Genomic DNA, 20,728 nt, shown 5'->3' with positions numbered 1-20,728 from the left:
AGCAAAGACTTGGAATCAACCCAAATGTCCATTAGTGACAGACTGGATTAAGAAAATGTGGCACATATACACCATGGAATACTATGCAGCCATAAAAAAGGATGAGTTTGTGTCCTTTGCAGGGACATGAATGAAGCCAGAAACCATCATTCTCAGCAAACTATCACAAGGACAGAAAACCAAACACCACATGTTCTCCCTTGTAGGTGGGAATTGAACACTTGGACACAGGGTGGGGAACATCACACACCAGGGCCTGTCAGGAGGTGGGGAGCTGGGGGAGGGGAGGAATAGCATTAGGAGAAATACCTAATGTAAATGACGAGTTGATGGGTGCAGTGAACCAACATGGCACATGTATACCTAAGTAACAAACCTGCACGTTGTGCACATGTACCCTAGAACTTAAAGAATAATTTTAAAAAAGATAAACATTGCATATTCTCACTTATTTGTGGGATATAAAAACCAAAACAATTTAATTCATGGATATAGACAGTTGAAGGGTGGTTACCAGAGGTTTGGAAGGGTAGTGGGGAGGAGGTGGGGATGGTTAATGGATACAAAAACATTAATTAGAGAGAATGAATAAGACTCAGTATTTGACAGAACAACAGAGTGACTATAGTGAATAACAACTTATTTGTACATTTTAAATAACCAAAAAGAGTAAAATTGGATTGTTTGTAACACAAAGGACAAATGCTTGAGGGGAAAGATACCCTATTCTTCATGATATGATTTTTATGCATTGCATGCTTGTATCAAAACATTTCATGTACCCTATAAATATATACAGCTACTATGTTCCCACAGAAATGAAAAATTAAAAAAATTAAAAACATAAATTGAATGACCACAGAGAAGCAATGAATGGAATTATCAAGAAATGTACAGACAAAATACTGTAGCATTTCAAAGGAGAGAAATGTAAAATTGGGTTAAAAGGATCAATAATGGCTTACTATTTCACTAGGAACAAAAAAGAAGTATTATTACAATTTCATTTAGTAGAAGATACCAGTCTGGGGACTACTTTTGGATCACTAGCTGTTCCTGGACCTCACTTAACACAATAGTATATAATTGATTCTTGTTCATACAATTCTATTGCAGCAACAATATAGTTGTATGGTATATGTGTTGGCACCTTTTTTTTTTTTTAAGAGACAGGCTGTTGGTCTGTCACCAGGCTGGAGTGCACTGGTACAATTATGACTCACTGCAGCCTTGACCTCATGGGCTCAAGCAATTCTCCCCCCTGAGCCTTCTGAGTAGCTAGGACTACAGGCACTATGCCACCATACTTGGCTAATTATTTTATCATTTTTTTTGTTCTTTGTTTTTTTCTGAGAGAACTAATTTTTTAAAATTATCTTACCATTCATGTCCCTTAAAAACAGCTGTACTGAGGTAGAACTGACATGAAGTAATCTGCACACATTTAAAGTGCACAATTTGATGAGTTTTCACACATGTATATACTTATGAAACCATCATCATAATCAACATAGTGAATATATCCATCACCCCAAAGTGTCCCCTTTGTAATTTCTCCCTCCTGTCTCTAGTTATGGGCTCTCCCCTTCCTACCCTGTTCCTATTCCCAGGGATCTGCTGATTTACTCTTCATCACTATGCACTAGTTTATCTAGAATTTTATATAAATGGAATCACACAGTATGGATTCTTTTTTGTCTGGCTTCTTTCACTCAGTATAATTGTTTTGAGATTCATCCACATTGTTGACTGTTTCAATAATTTCTTCATTTTTAGCGAAAACTCAAGGTATAATTTATACATCATAAAATTCACCTATTGTAAGTGTACAATTCAACTATAGTAAATTTCCAGAAGTGTGCAGTCATCACCACAATGCAATTTTAGAACACTTTCACCACCCCCCAGAAGATCCTTTGTGTCCAGTTGCAATCACTCCCTGCTCCCACGTGTGGATTCAGGCAGCTATCACCTATCTCTATAGGTTTGTCTTTTTGGGATATTTCAGATAAATGGAATAAGCAAAATGTGGTCTTTTACATATAGCTTTTCCATTTAGCAAATATTCTTGAGTTGATCCATGTTGTAGCATCTATCAGCACTTCCTCATGACTTTGAGTAAAGAAAAAATTTCTTAGCTATGGCACCAAAATCACAATCTATAAAAGAAAAGTTGATAAATTGGATGTCATCACAATGAAAACTTCTGTTGTTTGGAAGGCACTGTTAAGAGAGTAAAAACGCAACCCATAAAATAGTAGCAAATATTTGCAAAGCATTTATTTGATATAGGTATTGTGTCCAGAACATATAAAGAACTCTCATACACAATAATAAGAAAATAAACATCCTAATGAAAAATGTGTGAAATATTTGAATAAACATTTCACCAAGGGAAATATATGTATGGCAAATAAGCACATGAAAAGGTGCTCAATATCATTCATCATTAGAAAAATGCAAATCAAAATCAAAATGAGATATCACAACACACATATTAGATGGATATAATTTAAAAGACTGACCATACCAAGTGGTAGCATATGGTGATATGGAGGGGATACCAAGTAGTATACCCACATTACCCACCTTAAAAAGCAGTTTTCAGTTTTTTAAAAAGTTTAACATACACCTACCTTATAATCCAGCTACCCAAGAAAAGTGAAAACATGCCCATATAGAGACTTGTATATAAATGTCTGTGGCAGTTTTATTTGTAATAGTCAAAACCTGAAAGCAACTCATATGTCCATCAATGAGTAAGTGTATAAACAATTTGTATATCTATATAATGAAATCCTATTCAGCAACAATTTTTTATTTTTTGTAGAGGAGTGGTCTTGCTGTTTTGCCCATGCTTGTCTCGAACTTCTGACCTCAAGCAATCCTCCCATCTCACCCTCCCGAAGCACTAGGATTACACAACTAACCTGGGGTCTGATATTCTTAGAAAACCTCTGGGCTCTCTTATTTACCTTGTACACTAGAGCTTGACCAGGTTATAGGTTCAATAGATGCTAAGGGCTGATGCAGAAAACGTATCCTCTTCCTTATAAAAATAGGGGCTCCTTAAATATTTGTTAACCTGAACTGAATTGGTCTTAACATGAGCTGAATAAAAGATCTGAGTAGCTCTTGAATTAAACAATTAAAATCAAAATCATACAACCACATTTGACTTCATTAACTCACCTTTATCCTCCCTATCACCCAGATAACAATGGTAGAGCCCAATATTGGCAGAGCTCCTGTCAGAGACAAGAGTCCTCAAGGAACTGAAAAGGAAAGAGAAGGAAGGAGTGAAAGTATTGAGTGCCTACTACGTGCAAGGCTAATTTATAAAGGAACCATAGAAGACCCTTCAGAATCCCGAACTTGAAAAATACTACATTGTTGCCCAGACAATGTGACATTTACTCACTTGTGTATGTGAAGATTGGACTAAATTGTAATTGCACAGTCACTATGGAAATGGATAACCAGATAGTGCATTAAGCTGATAATATTAAACTTCTCATAGGTGGGTCTTAGAAATTCATAAACTTTCTTTCTTGTCCCACACTAGGGGAAAAAAAGCTTTGTCTAAACACAAAACCAGGACAGAGCCAAGTTAATTTTCTTCACAGATGAGTAGAGTCATATAATTTCAGGATCAGAAAGGATTTTTATACATTCAACGTTCAGTCACTAGATTTTTATTGATGTACGGAGACCCAGGACAAGCTAAACAAACTTAAAAAATATGTTTATTGCCTGATTGACAAAATATAAAAGACAACTCTGAGTAATTTTGCACCAGCAACACACACTTTACCGAGTGTAGTAGGTTACATATGTCAACTTCTTACCTAGAGAAGAAGGAACAATTTGGAGAGGGAGAAGAAAGTGGAGAAGATCTAAGAAATGATTATCTGAGTACAATGGGGGTTCAAATGGCAATATTGCAGCAGTAGGTTCAGGTTTCCACTTTTAAAACTAGACTATATTTTTCATTTTTGCATTTCTTTTATTTTCCTTTTGATTTTCTTTTTTTTTTTTAGTAGAGTTCCTTTAGAAAGTCCCAGCCTATTTCTACTGATTAAGAATAAACTGAAGGGGCCGGATGTGGTTGCTCATGCCTGTAGTCTCAGCACTTTGGGAGGCTGAGGCGAGCAGATTACCTGAGGTCGGGAGTTTGAGACCAGCCTGGCCAACATGGTGAAACCCCATCTCTACTAAAAATACAAAAATTAGCTGGGTGTGTTGGTGCATGCCTGCAATCCCAGCTACTCAGGAGGCTGAGGCAGGAGAATTGCTTGAATCTGGGAGGCGGATGTTAGAGTGAGCAGAGATCATGCCACTGCACTCCAGTCACTCCAGCCTGGGCAGAGTGAGACTCTGTCTCAAATAAATAAATAAATAAATAAACAAACAAACAAACAAACAAACTGAAGGAAAGTGTTTATTTTGTTAGCGCTTGGACCACGGATAAAGGAATAGTAGCTAGGCTCTGGAGGCCTTGCAGGCAGGAATTAAAGTTGCCATAGGACAAGAAAAACTTAGAAGAAAAGCATTCAGGTTGCCCCTCCTTCAAGAAAGCCCATCTCTGCTCATTTCTTGGAGATTTGTTATACTTTCTTAGATTATTGAGTATAATTTAATTGAGGAGAAGTGATATATGCTTATGAAAAGTTAACTATATAAAAAGTTGATCTCCAAATGTATATAATATATGCCAAATTAGTGATATAAGCATTACATGCTATTATAGTTTATAAGGAGAAGAGTGCAAGGTTCTTTAAGCCATTCGTCCTTTAAGGAAAACTATTTCTAAGCCATCCCAGACAGATACACTTGATATTTTTGATGTTCTAACACCTATTCGTAGCAATCCAGATCCCTGGATGTAAAGTTCCAAATTACTTCCCCTCTTAACTTTATAACCAAGTGTTTAGAAGAGAAGATAGAGGAAATACCCTGGTTTCATAGAGAGAGGAATATTTTATAATAGTGTGTTCATTTTAGATAGAGAAGCTACAAGCACACAGCAGCAAATATCTGTGACCAGCCCTTGTCTGTATTCCAAGTTTCCCCCTGGGAATGTAAAAACAGATGGAGAAAAAAGAAGGAGACACAGAATTCAGTGACTAGCCCTAAATCTGTCAGTAAAGCTTTGATGCCCCATTACACACTCTGGATCTATAAATAAGGCTGCTAAGTTCTCATGACCCTTCCGGACTGCTTCTACAGTTGTTAACTTCCTTTTCAATCTTATGATTTCAGCGTGGGCTTCCTCTGATATTACACCATAAAAAGCATTGACCATAAGAAGGAACATTTGTGAAGGTACTCCAGTGCCAGAAAGAGGTATACCTGAATTTTCCAAATGAACTTTGCTTTTTCAACTTGCAATTGTCTTAACAAAGTAACTTACTTCATTATTCTCACGGAAATAAAATCAGTTCTATTTATGTTTGTTGCTAGCTTTTATTAACCCATTTGTTTTCTGCTAAGACGGCTTTTACAATGCTGTATTGTAACCTCTTCACACTTCTAAGCTATCATTCCTATCCCCCACTAGAATATGAGCTGCTTGAAGGCAGGGATGAGGTCTAAAGTGTCTTAGATTTCCAAAGAAACTCTCTGTATTCATCTAGTGGAGGGTAACATTATTGGGGGATCACAGTAAATTCTAAAAAGCAAATTAAATGCTGTTTCAGCCAAGTAAAGCCATAATCTGTGAAAAGAGTGGCTTGTACTAAATGATCTCTACCACTCTAGGATTCACCACTTGCTTGAAAGTTTTACAATCTTCTTTTTATGGCTTAATACAAATTGTTGACTTCATTATAAATAGACAACTGAATCTAAATATTTAGATTTTTAGAAAAGTTTATTTTGGTCTGCAAGGACTGGGACGTTATTAATGAGACTACAGACCATCTGCTTCTTTGTATATTTTTATAGTTATTTATCAGTTTTATTTAGCATCTTTCAAAGATGTGAGAATTTCAAACTTAATTATAACATGTAATGGACAAATGATTAGTCTATATCAATGATATGGGTGGGATTTTTTTACTTTTTAGATACAAGGTCTCACTGTTTTGCCCAGGCTTATCTCGAACTCCTGAGCTCAAGCAATCCTCCTGCCTCAGCCTCTTGAGTAGCCGGGATTACAGGCATGTGCCACCACAACTGACATTATCTGTGCTTTTTAACATTATGGTTAGCCTTGTGACTTAGTACTTTCCTTGATATATTGGGAAGCAACTTTACTTACACAGCAACTTCGGACTCTGACATTGGAAAGATTTTAATTTATATTGGAATGAGAAGATAACTCCAAATGGTTTTAAATGACAAATAATACTTTCAAATGTTAAACTTGCCCTATCATTAATTTAGTATTCACTCAACACTTACTGAGCACTTATGGGCAAGGTACATATGTGCTAGGCCCTGTGTGGGCTGCTTTTTTATATATCAACCAGATAGTCTGGGAGATAAGATATTTATACAAATCATTGATTTGCAAGATTGATTTAAGTTCCTCTAGAAGTTCATCAAAGATAGAAATTACTTCAGATAGAGGCTGAGGGAAGACTTAGTCAAGAAAGTGTAATTTGAGCTGAATGATGAGTAGTTTTTGTATATGCAAAGAAGGAGGAAAGGGCATTTCAGGAAGGAGGAAAGGCCATTCAAGAAGAAAAAAGACAGTGAAAAAAGACAGCCAGGTGGGTAAGCTTATGGCACATGTCACTGGTATACTGAAATAGTTGTTTCTTCTAACTATACAGTGTACAAAAGAGAGCAGTGAGAGAGAAACTTGGAAAGGTAAATTGCACCCAGACTATAGAGAGCCTTAAATATCAGGCCAGGAAGTCTAGATGTTATTCTGAAGGCATTCTAAATCACTGAAGATTTTAAGGAAGACATGTCATGATTGAAAGCTACAATGTGTAAAGAATTATTCCAGAAAGGGTTTGTAGCAAGGTAGATTGAAAGTTGATAGTGGTGGGAAGGCCTGCTGGTAATTATCTAATACCTTTCAAGTGTGGCTCATCTATAATATGAACAAGTTCTGAGGAGTTAAGGTACAGTATGGTGGCTATAGTTAATATTATATTATTTACTTGAAATTATTATATTATTTACTTGAAATTTGATAAGGAAGATCTTATTTCAAAACCACAATGAAATACCATCGCACACCAGTTCAAATGGCTATTATTTAAAAATCAAAACATAAGGCAGGCCAGGCATGGTGGCTGACACCTGTAATCCCAGCACTTTGGGAGACCAAGGCAGGCAAATCACCAGAGGTCAGGAGTTCAACACCAGCCTGGCCAACATGGTGAAATCTGGTCTCTACCAAAAAAATACAAAAATTAGCCAGGTGTGATGGCAAACGCCTATAATCCCAGTTATTCGTGAGGTTGAGGTGGGAGAATAGCTTGAACTCAGGAAGCGGAGATTGCAGTGAGCCGAGATTATGCCATTGCACTCCAGCCTAGGTGACAGAGTGAGACCCTGTCTCAAAACAAATAAATAAATGAAACATAATAAAACATAACAGGTGCTGGTGAGATTGTAGAGAAAAAAACACTTATACACTGTTGGTGGGAGTGTAAATTAGGTCACCCATTGTAGAAAGCAGTGTGGCAATTCCTCAAAGAGCTAAAAACAGAACTGTCATTCCACCCAGAAATTCTGTTACTGGGTATATACCCAAAGGAATATAAATCATTCTACCATAAAGATGTGTGTATGCATATGTTCGCTGCAGCACTAGTCACAATAGCAAAGACATAGAATCAACCTAAATGTCCCTGAATAGAAGACTGGATAAAGAAATTGTAGTATGTATGCACCATGGAATACTATGCAGCCATATAAAAGAATGACATTATGTCCTTTGCAGGAACATGGATGGAGCTGGAGGCCATTATTCTTAGCAAACTAACACAGAAACAGAAAACCAAATGCCACATGTTCTCACTTATAAGTGGGAACTAAATGATAAGAACACATGGACACAAAGAGGAGAACAACAGACACTGGGACCTACCTGAGGGTGGAGGCTGTGAGGCAGGAGAGGATAAGAAAAAATAAGTAATGTGTACTAGGCTTAACACCTAGGTGATGAAATAATCTGTACAACAAATGATTGTATAGATTAAAAAAAAAATCACATGACACAAGTTTACCTATATAACAAACCTGCACATGTACCCCTGAACCTAAAATAGAAGTGAAAAAAAAAGAAAGTAGATCTTAAGCATTCTTACCTCTCCCCCCCCCCCCCACCCACCCAACACACACACACAAATGGTATATGAGGTAATGGATGTGTTGATTAACTTTGTTAGAGAAATGATTTCACAGTGTATACTTACATGAAATCATCACATTGTACACCTTAGAATATGCAATTTCTATTTGTCAATTATATCTCAAAAAAGCTGAAATGGGTTATTACCAAAATTTTCAACAGCACTATCTAGTGTATTACAAGATAATACTGCTTAGTTTAGAAAAAAACACTTGGCATGGAACTAAGGAAAAGGTTAACTTTAGGCAGTTTTTTTTTTTTTTTCTTCCACAACTGCACCTGAGTTCACAACCAATGGTGAATAAGCCAGGTAACTAGAAAGCAAACTGAGAAATAATGCAGGAGTTTGAAATAGGCGTCACATTTTTCTCTATGGCTTCAGCATGATTGTTCTTCAATTTTGGGGGTTGGGGAGGATTCAGGGGCTACATGTGCAGGTTTGTTACATGGGTATATTGTGTGATGCTAAGGATTGGGGTATGAATGGTTCCATCACTGAGGTAGTGAGTATAGTGCCCAATAGGTAGTTTTTCAGTCCACAATCCTCTCCCTTCCACCCTACCTCCTATGATAGTCTCCAATATATACGTTCCCATCTTTATGTCCATATATACCCAATGTTTAGCTCCCATTTACAAGTGAGAACATGCAGTATTTGATTTTCTGGTCCTGCATTAATTTTCTTAGGATAATGGCCTCCAACTGCATAAATGTTGCAGCCAAGGACATTATTTAATGCTTTTTTATGGCTGCCTAGTATCAAATAGTGTATACATACCATATTTTCTTTATCAGTCCACCATGGATGAGCATCTGAGTTGATTCCATGGTTTTACTATTGTGAATTGTGCTGCAATGAACACATGAGTATATGCGTCTTTATAGAAAAACAATTTATATACCTGTGGGTATTTATCCAATAATGGGATTGTTTGGGTAAAATGGTAGTTCCGTTTTAAGTCTTTTCAGAAATCTCCAAACTGCTTTCCATAGTAGCTGAACTAACTCACATTCCCACTAGCAATGTATAAGTGTTCCCTTTTCGCAACCTCACCGACATCTATTATTTTTGTTACTTTTGAATAACAGCCATTTTCACTGGTGTGAGATTACCATCTCACTGTGGTTTTGACTTGCATTTCTCTGAATAGTTACGTTGAGCATTTTTTCATATGTTTGTTGGCTGCATCTATGTCTTGTTTTGAGAAGTGTCTGTTCATGTCCATTGCCCATTTTTTAACAGGGTTGTTTTCAGAATGTTGATTTAATTTTCTTATAGATTCTGGATATTAGACCTTTGTTGGATGTATTGTTTGCAAATATTTTCTCCCATTCTATAGGTTGTCTGTTTGCTCTGTTAATAGCTCCTTTTGCTGTGTGGAAGCTCTTTAGTATAATTAGATCCCAATTGTTAATTTTTGCTTTTGCTGCAATTGCTTTTGATATTTTCTTCGTGAAATCTTTGCTAGGTACTGTGTCAAGAATGGTATTTCCTAAGTTTTCTTGTAGGGTTTTTATACTTTTAGGTCTTATGCTTAAGTCTTTCATTCATCTTGAGTTTATTTTTGTAGATGGTGAAAGGATGTGGTCCAGATTCAATCTTCTGCGTATGGCACTAGCCAGTTACAACAGCACCATTTTTTGAATAGGAAGTCCCTTCTCCATGGCTTGTTATTATTTACTTTGTTGAATATCAGATGGTTGTAGGTGCGCAGATTTATTTCTGGAATCCCTATTCTGTGTCATTGGTCTATGTGTCTATTTTCATACCCGCCTTATGCTGTTTTGTTACTCTAGCTTTGTACTGTAGTTTAAAGTAGTTTGATGCCTCCAGCTTTGTTCTTTTTGCTTAGTTTGCTTTGGGTGTTCAGGCTCTTTTCTGGTGCCATATGAATTTTAGAGGTGATTTTCTTAATTCTGTGGAAAGTGATGTTGGTAGTTTCATAGGAATAGCATTAAATCTGTAAATGGGCAGTATGGCCATTTTAACAATATTGATTCTTCCCCTCCAGGAGCACAAAATGTATTTCTATTTGTTTATGTCATATCTGGTTTCTTTGAGCAGTGTTTTGTAATTCTCATTGTAGAGATCTTCCACCTCCCTTGCTAGCTGTATTCCCACGAATTTTACTCTTTTTGTGGCTATTGTGAATGGACTTGTGTTCCTGATGTTTTCCATGTTGCTTGCTCTCTCTCCCTGTCTTTCTGGGATGCCAATGAGTCATGGGTTCAGTCTATTTACATAATCCCATATTTCTCAGAGATTTTGTTCTTTATTTTTGTCTGACTGAGTTATTTCTGAGAACTGATCTTTGAGCTCTGAGATTCTTTCCTCACCTTGGTCTGTTCTGCTGTTAATATTTCCATTTGCATTATGACATTCTTAAAGAGAGTTTTTCAGCTCTAGAAGATCAGTTTGTTTCTTTCTTAAAATGGCTATTTTATCTTTTAGCGCTTGTATCATTTTATTGGATTCATTAGCTTGAATTCTGTTGCAGCTTGCTGCTGAATTTCAATGAGCTTTGTTGCCACACAGATTTTTTAATTCTATGTCTGTCATTTCAACTATTTCAATCTGGTTAAGAGTCATTCCTCAGGAGCCAGTGTGGTCATTTGGAGATAAGAAGATACTCTGGATTTTAGAATTGTCAGAGCTCTCCCACTGGTCCTTTCTTATTTGTGTGGGCTGATGTCCCTTTAAGGTTTGAAGTTGCTCTTCTTTGCATACGGCTTTTTGCTTTTATATTCTTTGATGCCCTTGAGGGTTTGACTGTGGTATAACTTAAGTTTAGTCAATTGACTTTGTTTCTGGATAATTTCAGGGGTCCAAGTTTCAGCCCCGTCCTCCTGAGCTGTGTGTTTTAACCTTGGTGGACTGGGACCAGGTCCACAGTTTTTCGCTGGTCCTTCAAGATTAAGGACCTGCTGTGCTGGAGGAACCAAGGTGTTCCCAGTCTACTGACAACAACACGTCAATAGGCACTGCCAGCAAAACCACTTCAGGGTGGTGGAGGGTGGCAGTGGGGTCTTTGCACATGTACTGGTGAAGTGGTGGGGAGACAATTGCATGCTAGTGGCAGTCTATCTACAAAAGCTCTCTGACTGTTATGCAGGGTCATCTGGTGAAAGAGCTAAGGTGGAGTCTGCTAGCAAGTTATTTGGCTGGGCAGCTGAGGCTATGCTGCAAGCAGGTGTGGCCAGGCAGGGACCCTGGGAGAGTCCAGCAGACAAGGGTATCCTCAGATCAGACTACCGCTATCCTATGAGCAAGATAGCCCTGCTCTGTCCAGGTCTGGCAGTCAACAAAGGATGAAGCTACTTAGAGGAGTATGGCGATCCTTGGGGTATGTGTAACCATGGCCATGCTCCACTATAGTCATTCTGGTGCCAAATACTCTGGGCTCTGTGAAGGCTGGATTTCTGTCTCTGCCAACTCTCTGAGCAGTTCTCCCTGCTAGCTCAAATGTCCATGGAGAACATGGGGTCTCCTGCAGTTAAGATTCCAAATGTCCATGGCCCACATGTCCTTGCGGCACTCCATGCCTGTTTCACTCATCTCTTCCCCAGGAGCTGCTCTGGGCCAGGAATGAGTCCTAGTACTTGGTACCCCTGTGCAGTGTTCTCAGTTTCCTCCCCTTTCAGCCCAGGGTCTCCATCCTCCATCTGTCCACTTTCAATGCCTTTTTTACAAGGATCAATTTGGAGTGTGCCAATCTTCTTCACAGTCTGGTCTTTTGGTGGAACAAGCTCTTTCTGACTGCATATAATTGGCCATCTTGGCTCAGATAATCCATCCAATTTTTATCTTATACCAAAGGTTCTTGGTAACAATAATACAAATGGCATTTTTTAATGAAAGGGGGAAAATGGAACAACTTGCTGGGATGGCTAGACGGATGGACACTGCAACCACAACAGCAAATATAATTGTTAGCAGTAGTAAACCTGGGAAGTTATATCCTACCTGCAACAACTACCATAGCTATCTGTTTCTGTATCCCTAGTAAAGATCAGTCCCCTTCATGGCTGGCAGTTTTTGCATACTCAAGCAGTCTTCCCACCTTACAAACCCCAATACCTCTCTTACAAGGGAGCAGGAGTTGTGTAAAAGGCCAACATCAGACTTCAATCAAAGATTATCTGACATGTTACATATTGAGTCTCTTCAACCTTTGTAAAGAATAAAAGAGGATAATCTAGAGAAACATGAGAGACATCACTACTTCTACACTACAATATCTCACCTCAAGCCTTCTCTGATCAGAACTTATTGACTGCCCTCAGTGACATAGCTGAAATAGACTAGAGCAAGTATCAACTACAAGAGAAATTCTTCCTATAAGAGAAATAACTATATATTGCTAAAGAGTAAAGTCTATAAAGTTTAGAAAGAGAACAAGAATGAATGGCTACAACATTTTTCTCACCCGACAAGTATATTCCAACTACTTGTACTACATCTTTCTTCAGAGATTTAAATACTGGTGCAGATTTTAGAAATGTATTTTATCACTCTGGAACATTTTTCTCATCATTAAAACAACTATATGGCTTCTAAGGTTTCTTTTGCCATGGAGTTCTGCAGTTATAGGTGGAGTCAACCATGTTCTAGATTAATACTCTCCCCCAGGGGAGGGAGTTTCATTAACAGCAAATTAGATTATTTTCCACAGGTGTGGGCGGCACTCAACAGATATTAACAAGGAAGTCCTCTTCCTGAGGGAACCAAGCATTTTCATCCAGATTTTATTCTCTAAAATATTTCAGAGATTTTCCAATAAATAGATAGATATAGATATAGATACATTCATACATGTGAAACTGCTATCTTAAAGCTTTTCTCTAATAGAAAAACAAGTTCATTTGAAAGGATAACCTACCAAATTGTACTAGAGTAATATGATTTAAAATACAGGAGGGCTGTTTTACCTAGGTCTTGAAGATTTAGAGGAAGTCCATCAGAAAAACATGGGAAGGAAAGGACAAAAAATGTTTTTGGATGCCTGTAGGATGCAAACTCTTCTCCAGAGGGTAAGGTACAGATGAATCCCTCTTCAATGCCTCACTACTCTTGCTTGCTGCTATGGTCAAAAAGTATACATAGTGACACTATGAAATGAAACATTAGTACTTCCTGTAATTTATGGTCTAGTTAAAATTGACAATTTTTTTTTTTTTATTTATTGTAGGCACAAAGCAGACATTCCTAGAGAAACATGGATGAAACCGCAAATCTGACAGTATCTTCTGCCACATGCCACGACACTATTGATGACTTCCGCAATCAAGTGTATTCCACCTTGTACTCTATGATCTCTGTTGTAGGCTTATTTGGCAATGGCTTTGTGCTCTATGTCCTCATAAAAACCTATCATGAGAAGTCAGCCTTCCAAGTATACATGATTAATTTAGCAGTAGCAGATCTACTTTGTGTGTGCACACTGCCTCTCCGTGTGGTCTACTATGTTCACAAAGGCATTTGGTTCTTTGGTGACTTCTTATGCCGCCTCAGCACCTATGCTTTGTATGTCAACCTCTATTGTAGCATCTTCTTTATGACAGCCATGAGCTTTTTCCGGTGCATTGCAATTGTTTTTCCAGTCCAGAACATTAATTTGGTTACTCAGAAAAAAGCCAGGTTTGTGTGTGTAGGTATTTGGATTTTTGTGATTTTGACCAGTTCTCCATTTCTAATGGCTAAACCACAAAAAGATGAGAAAAATAATACCAAGTGTTTTGAGCCCCCACAAGACAATCAAACTAAAAATCATGTTTTGGTCTTGCATTATGTATCATTGTTTGTTGGCTTTATCATCCCTTTTGTTATTATAATTGTCTGTTACACAATGATCATTTTGACCTTACTAAAAAAATCAATGAAAAAAAATCTGCCAAGTCGTAAAAAGGCTGTAGGAATGATCGTGGTCGTGACCACTGCCTTTTTAGTCAGTTTCATGCCATATCATATTCAACGTACCATTCACCTTCATTTTTTACACAATGAAACTAAACCCTGTGATTCTGTCCTTAGAATGCAGAAGTCCGTGGTCATAACCTTGTCTCTGGCTGCATCAAATTGTTGCTTTGACCCTCTCCTATATTTCTTTTCTGGAGGTAACTTTAGGAAAAGGCTGTCTACATTTAGAAAGCATTCTTTGTCCAGCGTGACTTATGTGCCCAGAAAGAAGGCCTCTTTGCCAGAAAAAGGAGAAGAAATATGTAAAGTATAGTTTAAACCCATTTCCAGTCCAAACCAATGAAAATAGTTTCCCAAATAAATATTTTGCCAAATCATTTACAAAAAAATACAATTTTTCATTAATATTTTACAAATACTTAACTATTTGGGTTTACAAATCTATCTCATTTTTGCATTCACATGATTAGGTATTTATAGATATTTTAAGTGCTAAAAATTCAGTCCACAACTATGAACTAAATTATAAATAATTTTGACCACTTACCAGAATTTGGAGAATATTTGTATGTTTGCACTATAAAATATGTCTTATATTAAAGTTTTCCTTTTCAAATAAAAGCTTTACAAAGGATAAAATACATAAAATTAGTCAATATAAAATATATGTAAGCTAAAAGTTACAAAATATAAAAATAGATATAAAATTGGCAAAGAGTTTTCAATCATTCTAACATATTCCTTTGCATGCATGCCATCGGATGAGAACTGGAGATGACTCAGAAGCTAAATAAAATGTACTGCCAGCTTTCTTTGTAGTACTGATTGGCTGGGCAAATTAGGGCCATTTCTTCCAAAAGAGAATTTAAAAGTGCTAGAACAGACTAGTATTCAGCTAAATGGTCCTAAAGGCACCATACAATGTTCAATATGGAAACAGGAGAAATCTGGTCAAAAGCCAGTTTGTCTCCAGTTTTCTTCTGCCTTTGCCTCAGGCTCCCAAAATTGAATAGTGGAGTTTTAGCTGCTCAGTGAGGTTCCTGTAGAGAATTCTCTCCATCCATGACATAAAATTCTTCCTTAAGAAGCCAGACAACTGGCAGTCCCTTATATAAACAGAAGTAATTAAAAATTTATCTGAAGAAGAGGAAAGGAAAAGGAATCTACTTTTCTATATGCTAATTGCTGGGATCAAAATAAACTACAAGGGATTGATGAAGAAAATTGTGAATGTTCATGTTACAAATTATTTTAAGAAGTGCATACATTTATGTATATGTATTCAACAACTTTATGTAAGAGATTTTCCTCTATGATATGCATTATGGCTGAAAGTTCACTCTAAGTTTTATTATTGTTTTATTACTTTTTATTGGTATGTTGACAGGAATATCATGGATATATTTACAGTGACTTTTATATTACAGTGGACGCTTTGATCTTAAAACAGTCACAACAACTCATCTAGGGCTGAAATATAATATTCGTGGACAAGTTTTTGCTGAAGTGTAGTGTGTCCTTTAGCTTTGCCTTTCAAGAGGTACATTACCTCAGAGGAAATAAATGATAACTATAAAGAAAAAAGAAAGCTTTGGGAAAATTTTCTATCTGAATCTGCCATGGGTACATTATTTCTATTTCATTTCTAATGTTGTAGTCCCTTGGGGAAAAAATTACAAAACATAAACAGAAAGGACTTCTAAGGCATAGTAATAGCTTGTGCCCACTTACTTTTAATATACCTGTGACCTGGCCATCCCTATACTCTTACCCTATACTATTTTTCCCCTGCTGGAGACAAAGATCAAACATAATATTTATCACAAAATTCAATCCTCATTTCTCATTTACTGGGCCTTCTGCTATTCAGCAAGTAGCATAGTATGGTAGAAGAGCACTAGATTGGAATCCAGAAGACCTGGATGCTAACCTGGTCTCTATTGCTTACTAGTTATGTAATTCTAAGCAAATGACATAAACTCTAATCCTCAGCTTCCTCATTTGTAAAATGGTAATAATAATATTTATCTTGCATTTTTACAGGGCATTTGTGAAACTCAAATGAGATCAGGAATGTTAAAGTTTTTAAAAATATATAACAAGATATAATTTTTAAGTATTTAGTGGTACTTCTGTTACTTAAAATTACTGAGTCATATTTACTACATAAATTCTCAGATTTGAAAGAATTTGAACAAAAAATGGCCATAGTTAAATCCTACTCCACATCAAAGAATCTTGTGGGTTATTTATTTCTTCCAGGCTTTTGTCTATGTTGTCATTTCCAATCATAGTCCCACTTCCTCCCATACAGCAACATACCATAAAATCTTCAATTACTTGCAAGCCCACCATAAATTTGCTTTTTTTTCATGTCTTATGTATTTATAGCCTCTACCACACTGCATAGTACTTAATGTTTTCACCAATTTTTCCACGTGTTAATATTGTCTCCCAAAGTGGAGTTATCACTTTGTGGAATTATAAATTCCTTGAGGTTGAAAATTATGTATTTAAGTGGTAGTGTCTAACATTTAATAAACTCTAACTATATACTATATTCTATTTTAAGTGCTTTGCCCATATCAATTCATTTTATGCTTACAACTGCCCTGCAAGGTATGTACCATTATTATGCCTGCTTCGCTGAATTAAAAACTGAGGTGAGGTTATGTAACTTGCTCAGTCAGTCAGCTAGTAAGCACTGAAACCAAGGTTAAAACCCAGGCAGTGTGATTTCACAACCCATGTTCTTAATTTGCTATAATATCCTGCTGGACGATTTTCAGGCAAAAAGCTTCAGCTGTGAGAGAGAAATAGGTTCTACAGATGTGTTTTTCAACGTTGAGCCTATAGTTAACAGTACAATATTATATATTTAAAAGTTTGTTAAGAGAATATATTTCATCTTAGGTGCTTTTACCACAGTAAAAGATATACAAATACAGAGAGAAAGAGAAATATAGAAAATTAAAGTTTATTTTTAATGATGTTTAAATTATTTATTCATTTATTTTTAAAACTAGGTTTAATTAAACTACAGGCTTATATTTTTTAATTATATAAACACATGAACCATGACCTAAAGCCTATTATTTTAGTTGGAAGAACATCTTAAGAATATTATATCCTGGCCCAGCATGGTGGCTTACGCCTGTAATCCCACCACTTTGGGAGACAAAGGCAGGTGGATCACAAGGTCAGGAGTTTGAGACCAGCCTGGTCAACATGGCGAAAACCCGTCTCCACTAAAAATACAAAAATTATCTAGGTGTGGTGGCACACACCTGCAATTCCAGCTACTAGGGAGGCTGAGGCAGGAGAATTGCTTGAACCCAGGAAGTAGAGGTTGCAGTGAGCCAAGATTGCACCACTGCATTCTAGCCTGGGTGACAGAGCAGGCCTCTGTCTCAAAAAAAAAAAAGAATATTATATCGTAGAACATTGACATTAAAAGGAGCTTCGCATTTGTGATTCCTAATGGCCTTCACACACATTCTCTTGGTTGTAAACGGTCCTTTCAAATATTATCAGCTATCTAAACTCTCATTATATACTTAGTTTTTTATTTTGTTCAGCCAATATGCTTTCTGTATATCAAAAAAAATTTTCAAATCTTGAAAGAATACTCTGCATTTTCTCCTACAAAATAAACATAAATGGTTCTGTGTACTCAGACTGTAAACTTTGGTTTTCTTGGTTGTCAAAACCTCCTAGCCTTTCACCTTAGTGACATAATTTTGCATTTTAATTGTCCTTTTAAGAAAATTAAATATATATTTCAATATCTACTTCTTACTAACACTTTAGTGACTCCAAAGTTAGAAAATTCGGGGGGTGGTCGGAGCAAGATGGCCGAATAGGAACAGCTCCAGTCTCCAGCTTCCAGCGTGAGCGACACAGAAGACGGGTGATTTCTGCATTATCAACTGAGGTACTGGGTTCATATCACTGGGGAGTGCCGGACAATCGGCACTGGTCAGCTGTTGCAGCCCGACCAGCCAGAGCTGAAGCAGGGCGAGGCATCGCCTCACCTGGGAAGCACAAGGGGGAAGTGAATCCCTTTTCCTAGCCAGGGGAACTGAGACACACAACACCTGGAAAATCGGGTAACTCCCACCCCAATACTGCGCTCTACCAAGGATCTTAGCAAACGGGCACACCAGGAGACTATATTCCACACCTGGCCGGGAGGGTCCCACACCCACGGAGCCTCCCTCATTGCTAGCACAGCAGTCTGCAATCTCGCCTCAAGGCAGCAGCGAGGCTGGGGGAGGGGCGCCCGCCATTGCTGAGGCTTAAGTAGATAAACAAAGCCGCTGGGAAGCTCAAACGGGGTGGAGCTCACAGCAGCCCAAGAAGTCCTGCCTGTCTCTGTAGACTCCACCTCTGGGGACAGGGCACAGCTAAACAACAACAACAACAACAAAAAGCAGCTGAAACATCTGCAGACACAAATGACTCTGTCTGACAGCTTTGAAGTGAGCAGTGGATCTCCCAACATGGAGGTTGAGATCTGAGAACAGAAACACTACCTGCTCAAGTGGGTCCCTGACCCCTGAGTAGCCTAACTGGGAGACATCCCCCACTCGGGGCAGACCAACACCCCACACCTCACATGGTGGAGTACACCCCTGAGAGGAAGCTTCCATAGCAAGAATCAGACAGGTGCACTCCCTGTTCAGCAATATTCTATGTTCTGCAGCCTCTGCTGCTGACACCCAGGCAAACAGGGTCTGGAGTGGACCTCAAGCAATCTCCAACAGATCTACAGCTGAGGGTCCTGATGGTTAGAAGGAAAACTAACAAACAGGAAGGACACCCACACCAAAACCCCATCAGTACGTCACCATCATCAAAGACCAGAGGCAGATAAAACCACAAAGATGGGGAAAAAGCAGGGCAGAAAAGCTGGAAATTCAAAAAATAAGAGCGCATCTCTCCCTCCAAAGGAACGCAGCTCATCACCAGCAACGGATCAAAGCTGGATGGAGAATGGCTTTGATGAGATGAGAGAAGAAGGCTCCAGTCCATGAAACTTCTCAGAGCTAAAGGAGGAATTACATACCCAGCACAAAGAAACTAAAAATCTTGGGGAAAAAAGTGGAAGAATTGATAACTAGAATAATTAATGCAGAGAAGGCCATAAACGAACTGACAGAGATGAAAACATGACACGAGAAACACGTGACAAATGCACAAGCTTCAGTAACTGACCCGATCAACTGGAAGAAAGAGTATCAGCGATTGAGGATCAAATGAATGAAATGAAGCGAGAAGAGAAACCTAAAGAAAAAAGAAGAAAAAGAAATGAACAAAGCCTGCAAGAAGCATGGGATTATGTAAAAAGACCAAATCTATGTCTGATTGGGGTGCCTGAAAGTGAGGGGGAAAATGGAACCAAGTTGGAAAACACACTTCAGGATATCATCCAGGAGAACTTCCCCAACCTAGTAGGACAGGCCAACATTCAAATCCAGGAAATACAGAGAACGCCACAAAGATACTCCTCGAGAAGAGCAACTCCAAGACACATAATTGCCAGATTCACCAAAGTTGAAATGAAGGAAAAAATCTTAAGGGCAGCCAGAGAGAAAGTCGGGTTACCCACAAAGGGAAGCCCATCAGACTAACAGCAGATCTCTCGGCAGAAACTCTCCAAGCCAGAAGAGAGTGGGGGCCAATATTCAACATTCTTAAAGAAAAGAATTTTAAACCCAGAATTTCATATCCAGCCAAACTAAGTTTCATAAGTGAAGGAGAAATAAAATCCTTTACAGATAAGCAAATGCTTAGAGATTTGGTCACCAGCAGGCCTGCCTTACAAGAGACCCTGAAGGAAGCATTAAACATGGAAAGGAACAACCGGTACCAGCCATTGCAAAAACATGCCAAAATGTAAAGACCATCGAGGCTAGGAAGAAACTGCATCAACTAACGAGCAAAATAACCAGTTAATATCATAATGGCAGGATCAAGTTCACACATAATAATATTAACCTTAAATGTAAATGGACTAAATGCTCCAATTAAAAGATACAGACTGGCAAACTGGATAAAGAGTCAAGACCCATCAGTCTGCTGTATTCAAGAGACCCATCTCACATGCAGAGACATACATAGGCTCAAAATAAAGGGATGGAGGAAGATCTACCAAGCAAATGGAGAACAAAAAAAAAAGCAGGGGTTGCAATATTAGTCTCTGATAAAAAAGACTTTAAACCATCAAAGATCAAAAGAGACAAAGAAGGCCATTACATAATGGTAAAGGGATCAATTCAACAGGAAGAGCTAACTATCCTAAATATATATGCACCCAATACAGGAGCACCCAGATTCATAAAGGAAGTCCTTAGAGATTTACAAAGAGACTTAGACTCCCATACAATAATAATAGGAGACTTCAACACTCCACTGTCAACATTAGACAGATCAATGAGACAGAAAGTTAACAAGGATATCCAGGAATTGAACTCATCTCTGCAGCAAGCAGACCT

At 37.8% G+C, this 20,728-nt stretch overlaps 1 protein-coding gene and 1 pseudogene across 3 annotated transcripts in view; one reads left to right on the top strand and one right to left on the bottom strand.

Annotated features, from left to right (window-relative positions):
• The window catches only part of CYSLTR1 (cysteinyl leukotriene receptor 1), an 87,294-nt gene extending 71,479 nt beyond the window's left edge, over window positions 1-15,815 (top strand). The window contains exons 2-3 of one of the 2 annotated variants that reach the window (XM_050776391.1): window positions 5,263-5,346; window positions 13,504-15,815. In XM_050776391.1, the coding sequence (XP_050632348.1) occupies window positions 13,531-14,544 (1,014 nt within the window). In that variant the 5' untranslated portion in view covers window positions 5,263-5,346; window positions 13,504-13,530 and the 3' untranslated portion in view covers window positions 14,545-15,815. The remainder of the gene's footprint in view (window positions 1-5,262; window positions 5,347-13,503) is intronic. The other variant, XM_050776392.1, reaches the window with a different exon arrangement.
• Window positions 1-20,728, bottom strand: part of LOC126946307 (S-phase kinase-associated protein 1-like) — a 682,386-nt pseudogene that overhangs the window by 197,577 nt on the left and 464,081 nt on the right. The window lies entirely within an intron of this gene.

This window comes from Macaca thibetana, chromosome X (assembly GCF_024542745.1).
Source record: "Macaca thibetana thibetana isolate TM-01 chromosome X, ASM2454274v1, whole genome shotgun sequence".
Lineage (NCBI taxonomy): Eukaryota > Metazoa > Chordata > Mammalia > Primates > Cercopithecidae > Macaca > Macaca thibetana.
Note: the sequence above shows the minus strand (reverse complement) of the source record. Positions and strands in the feature narration are given on the sequence as shown.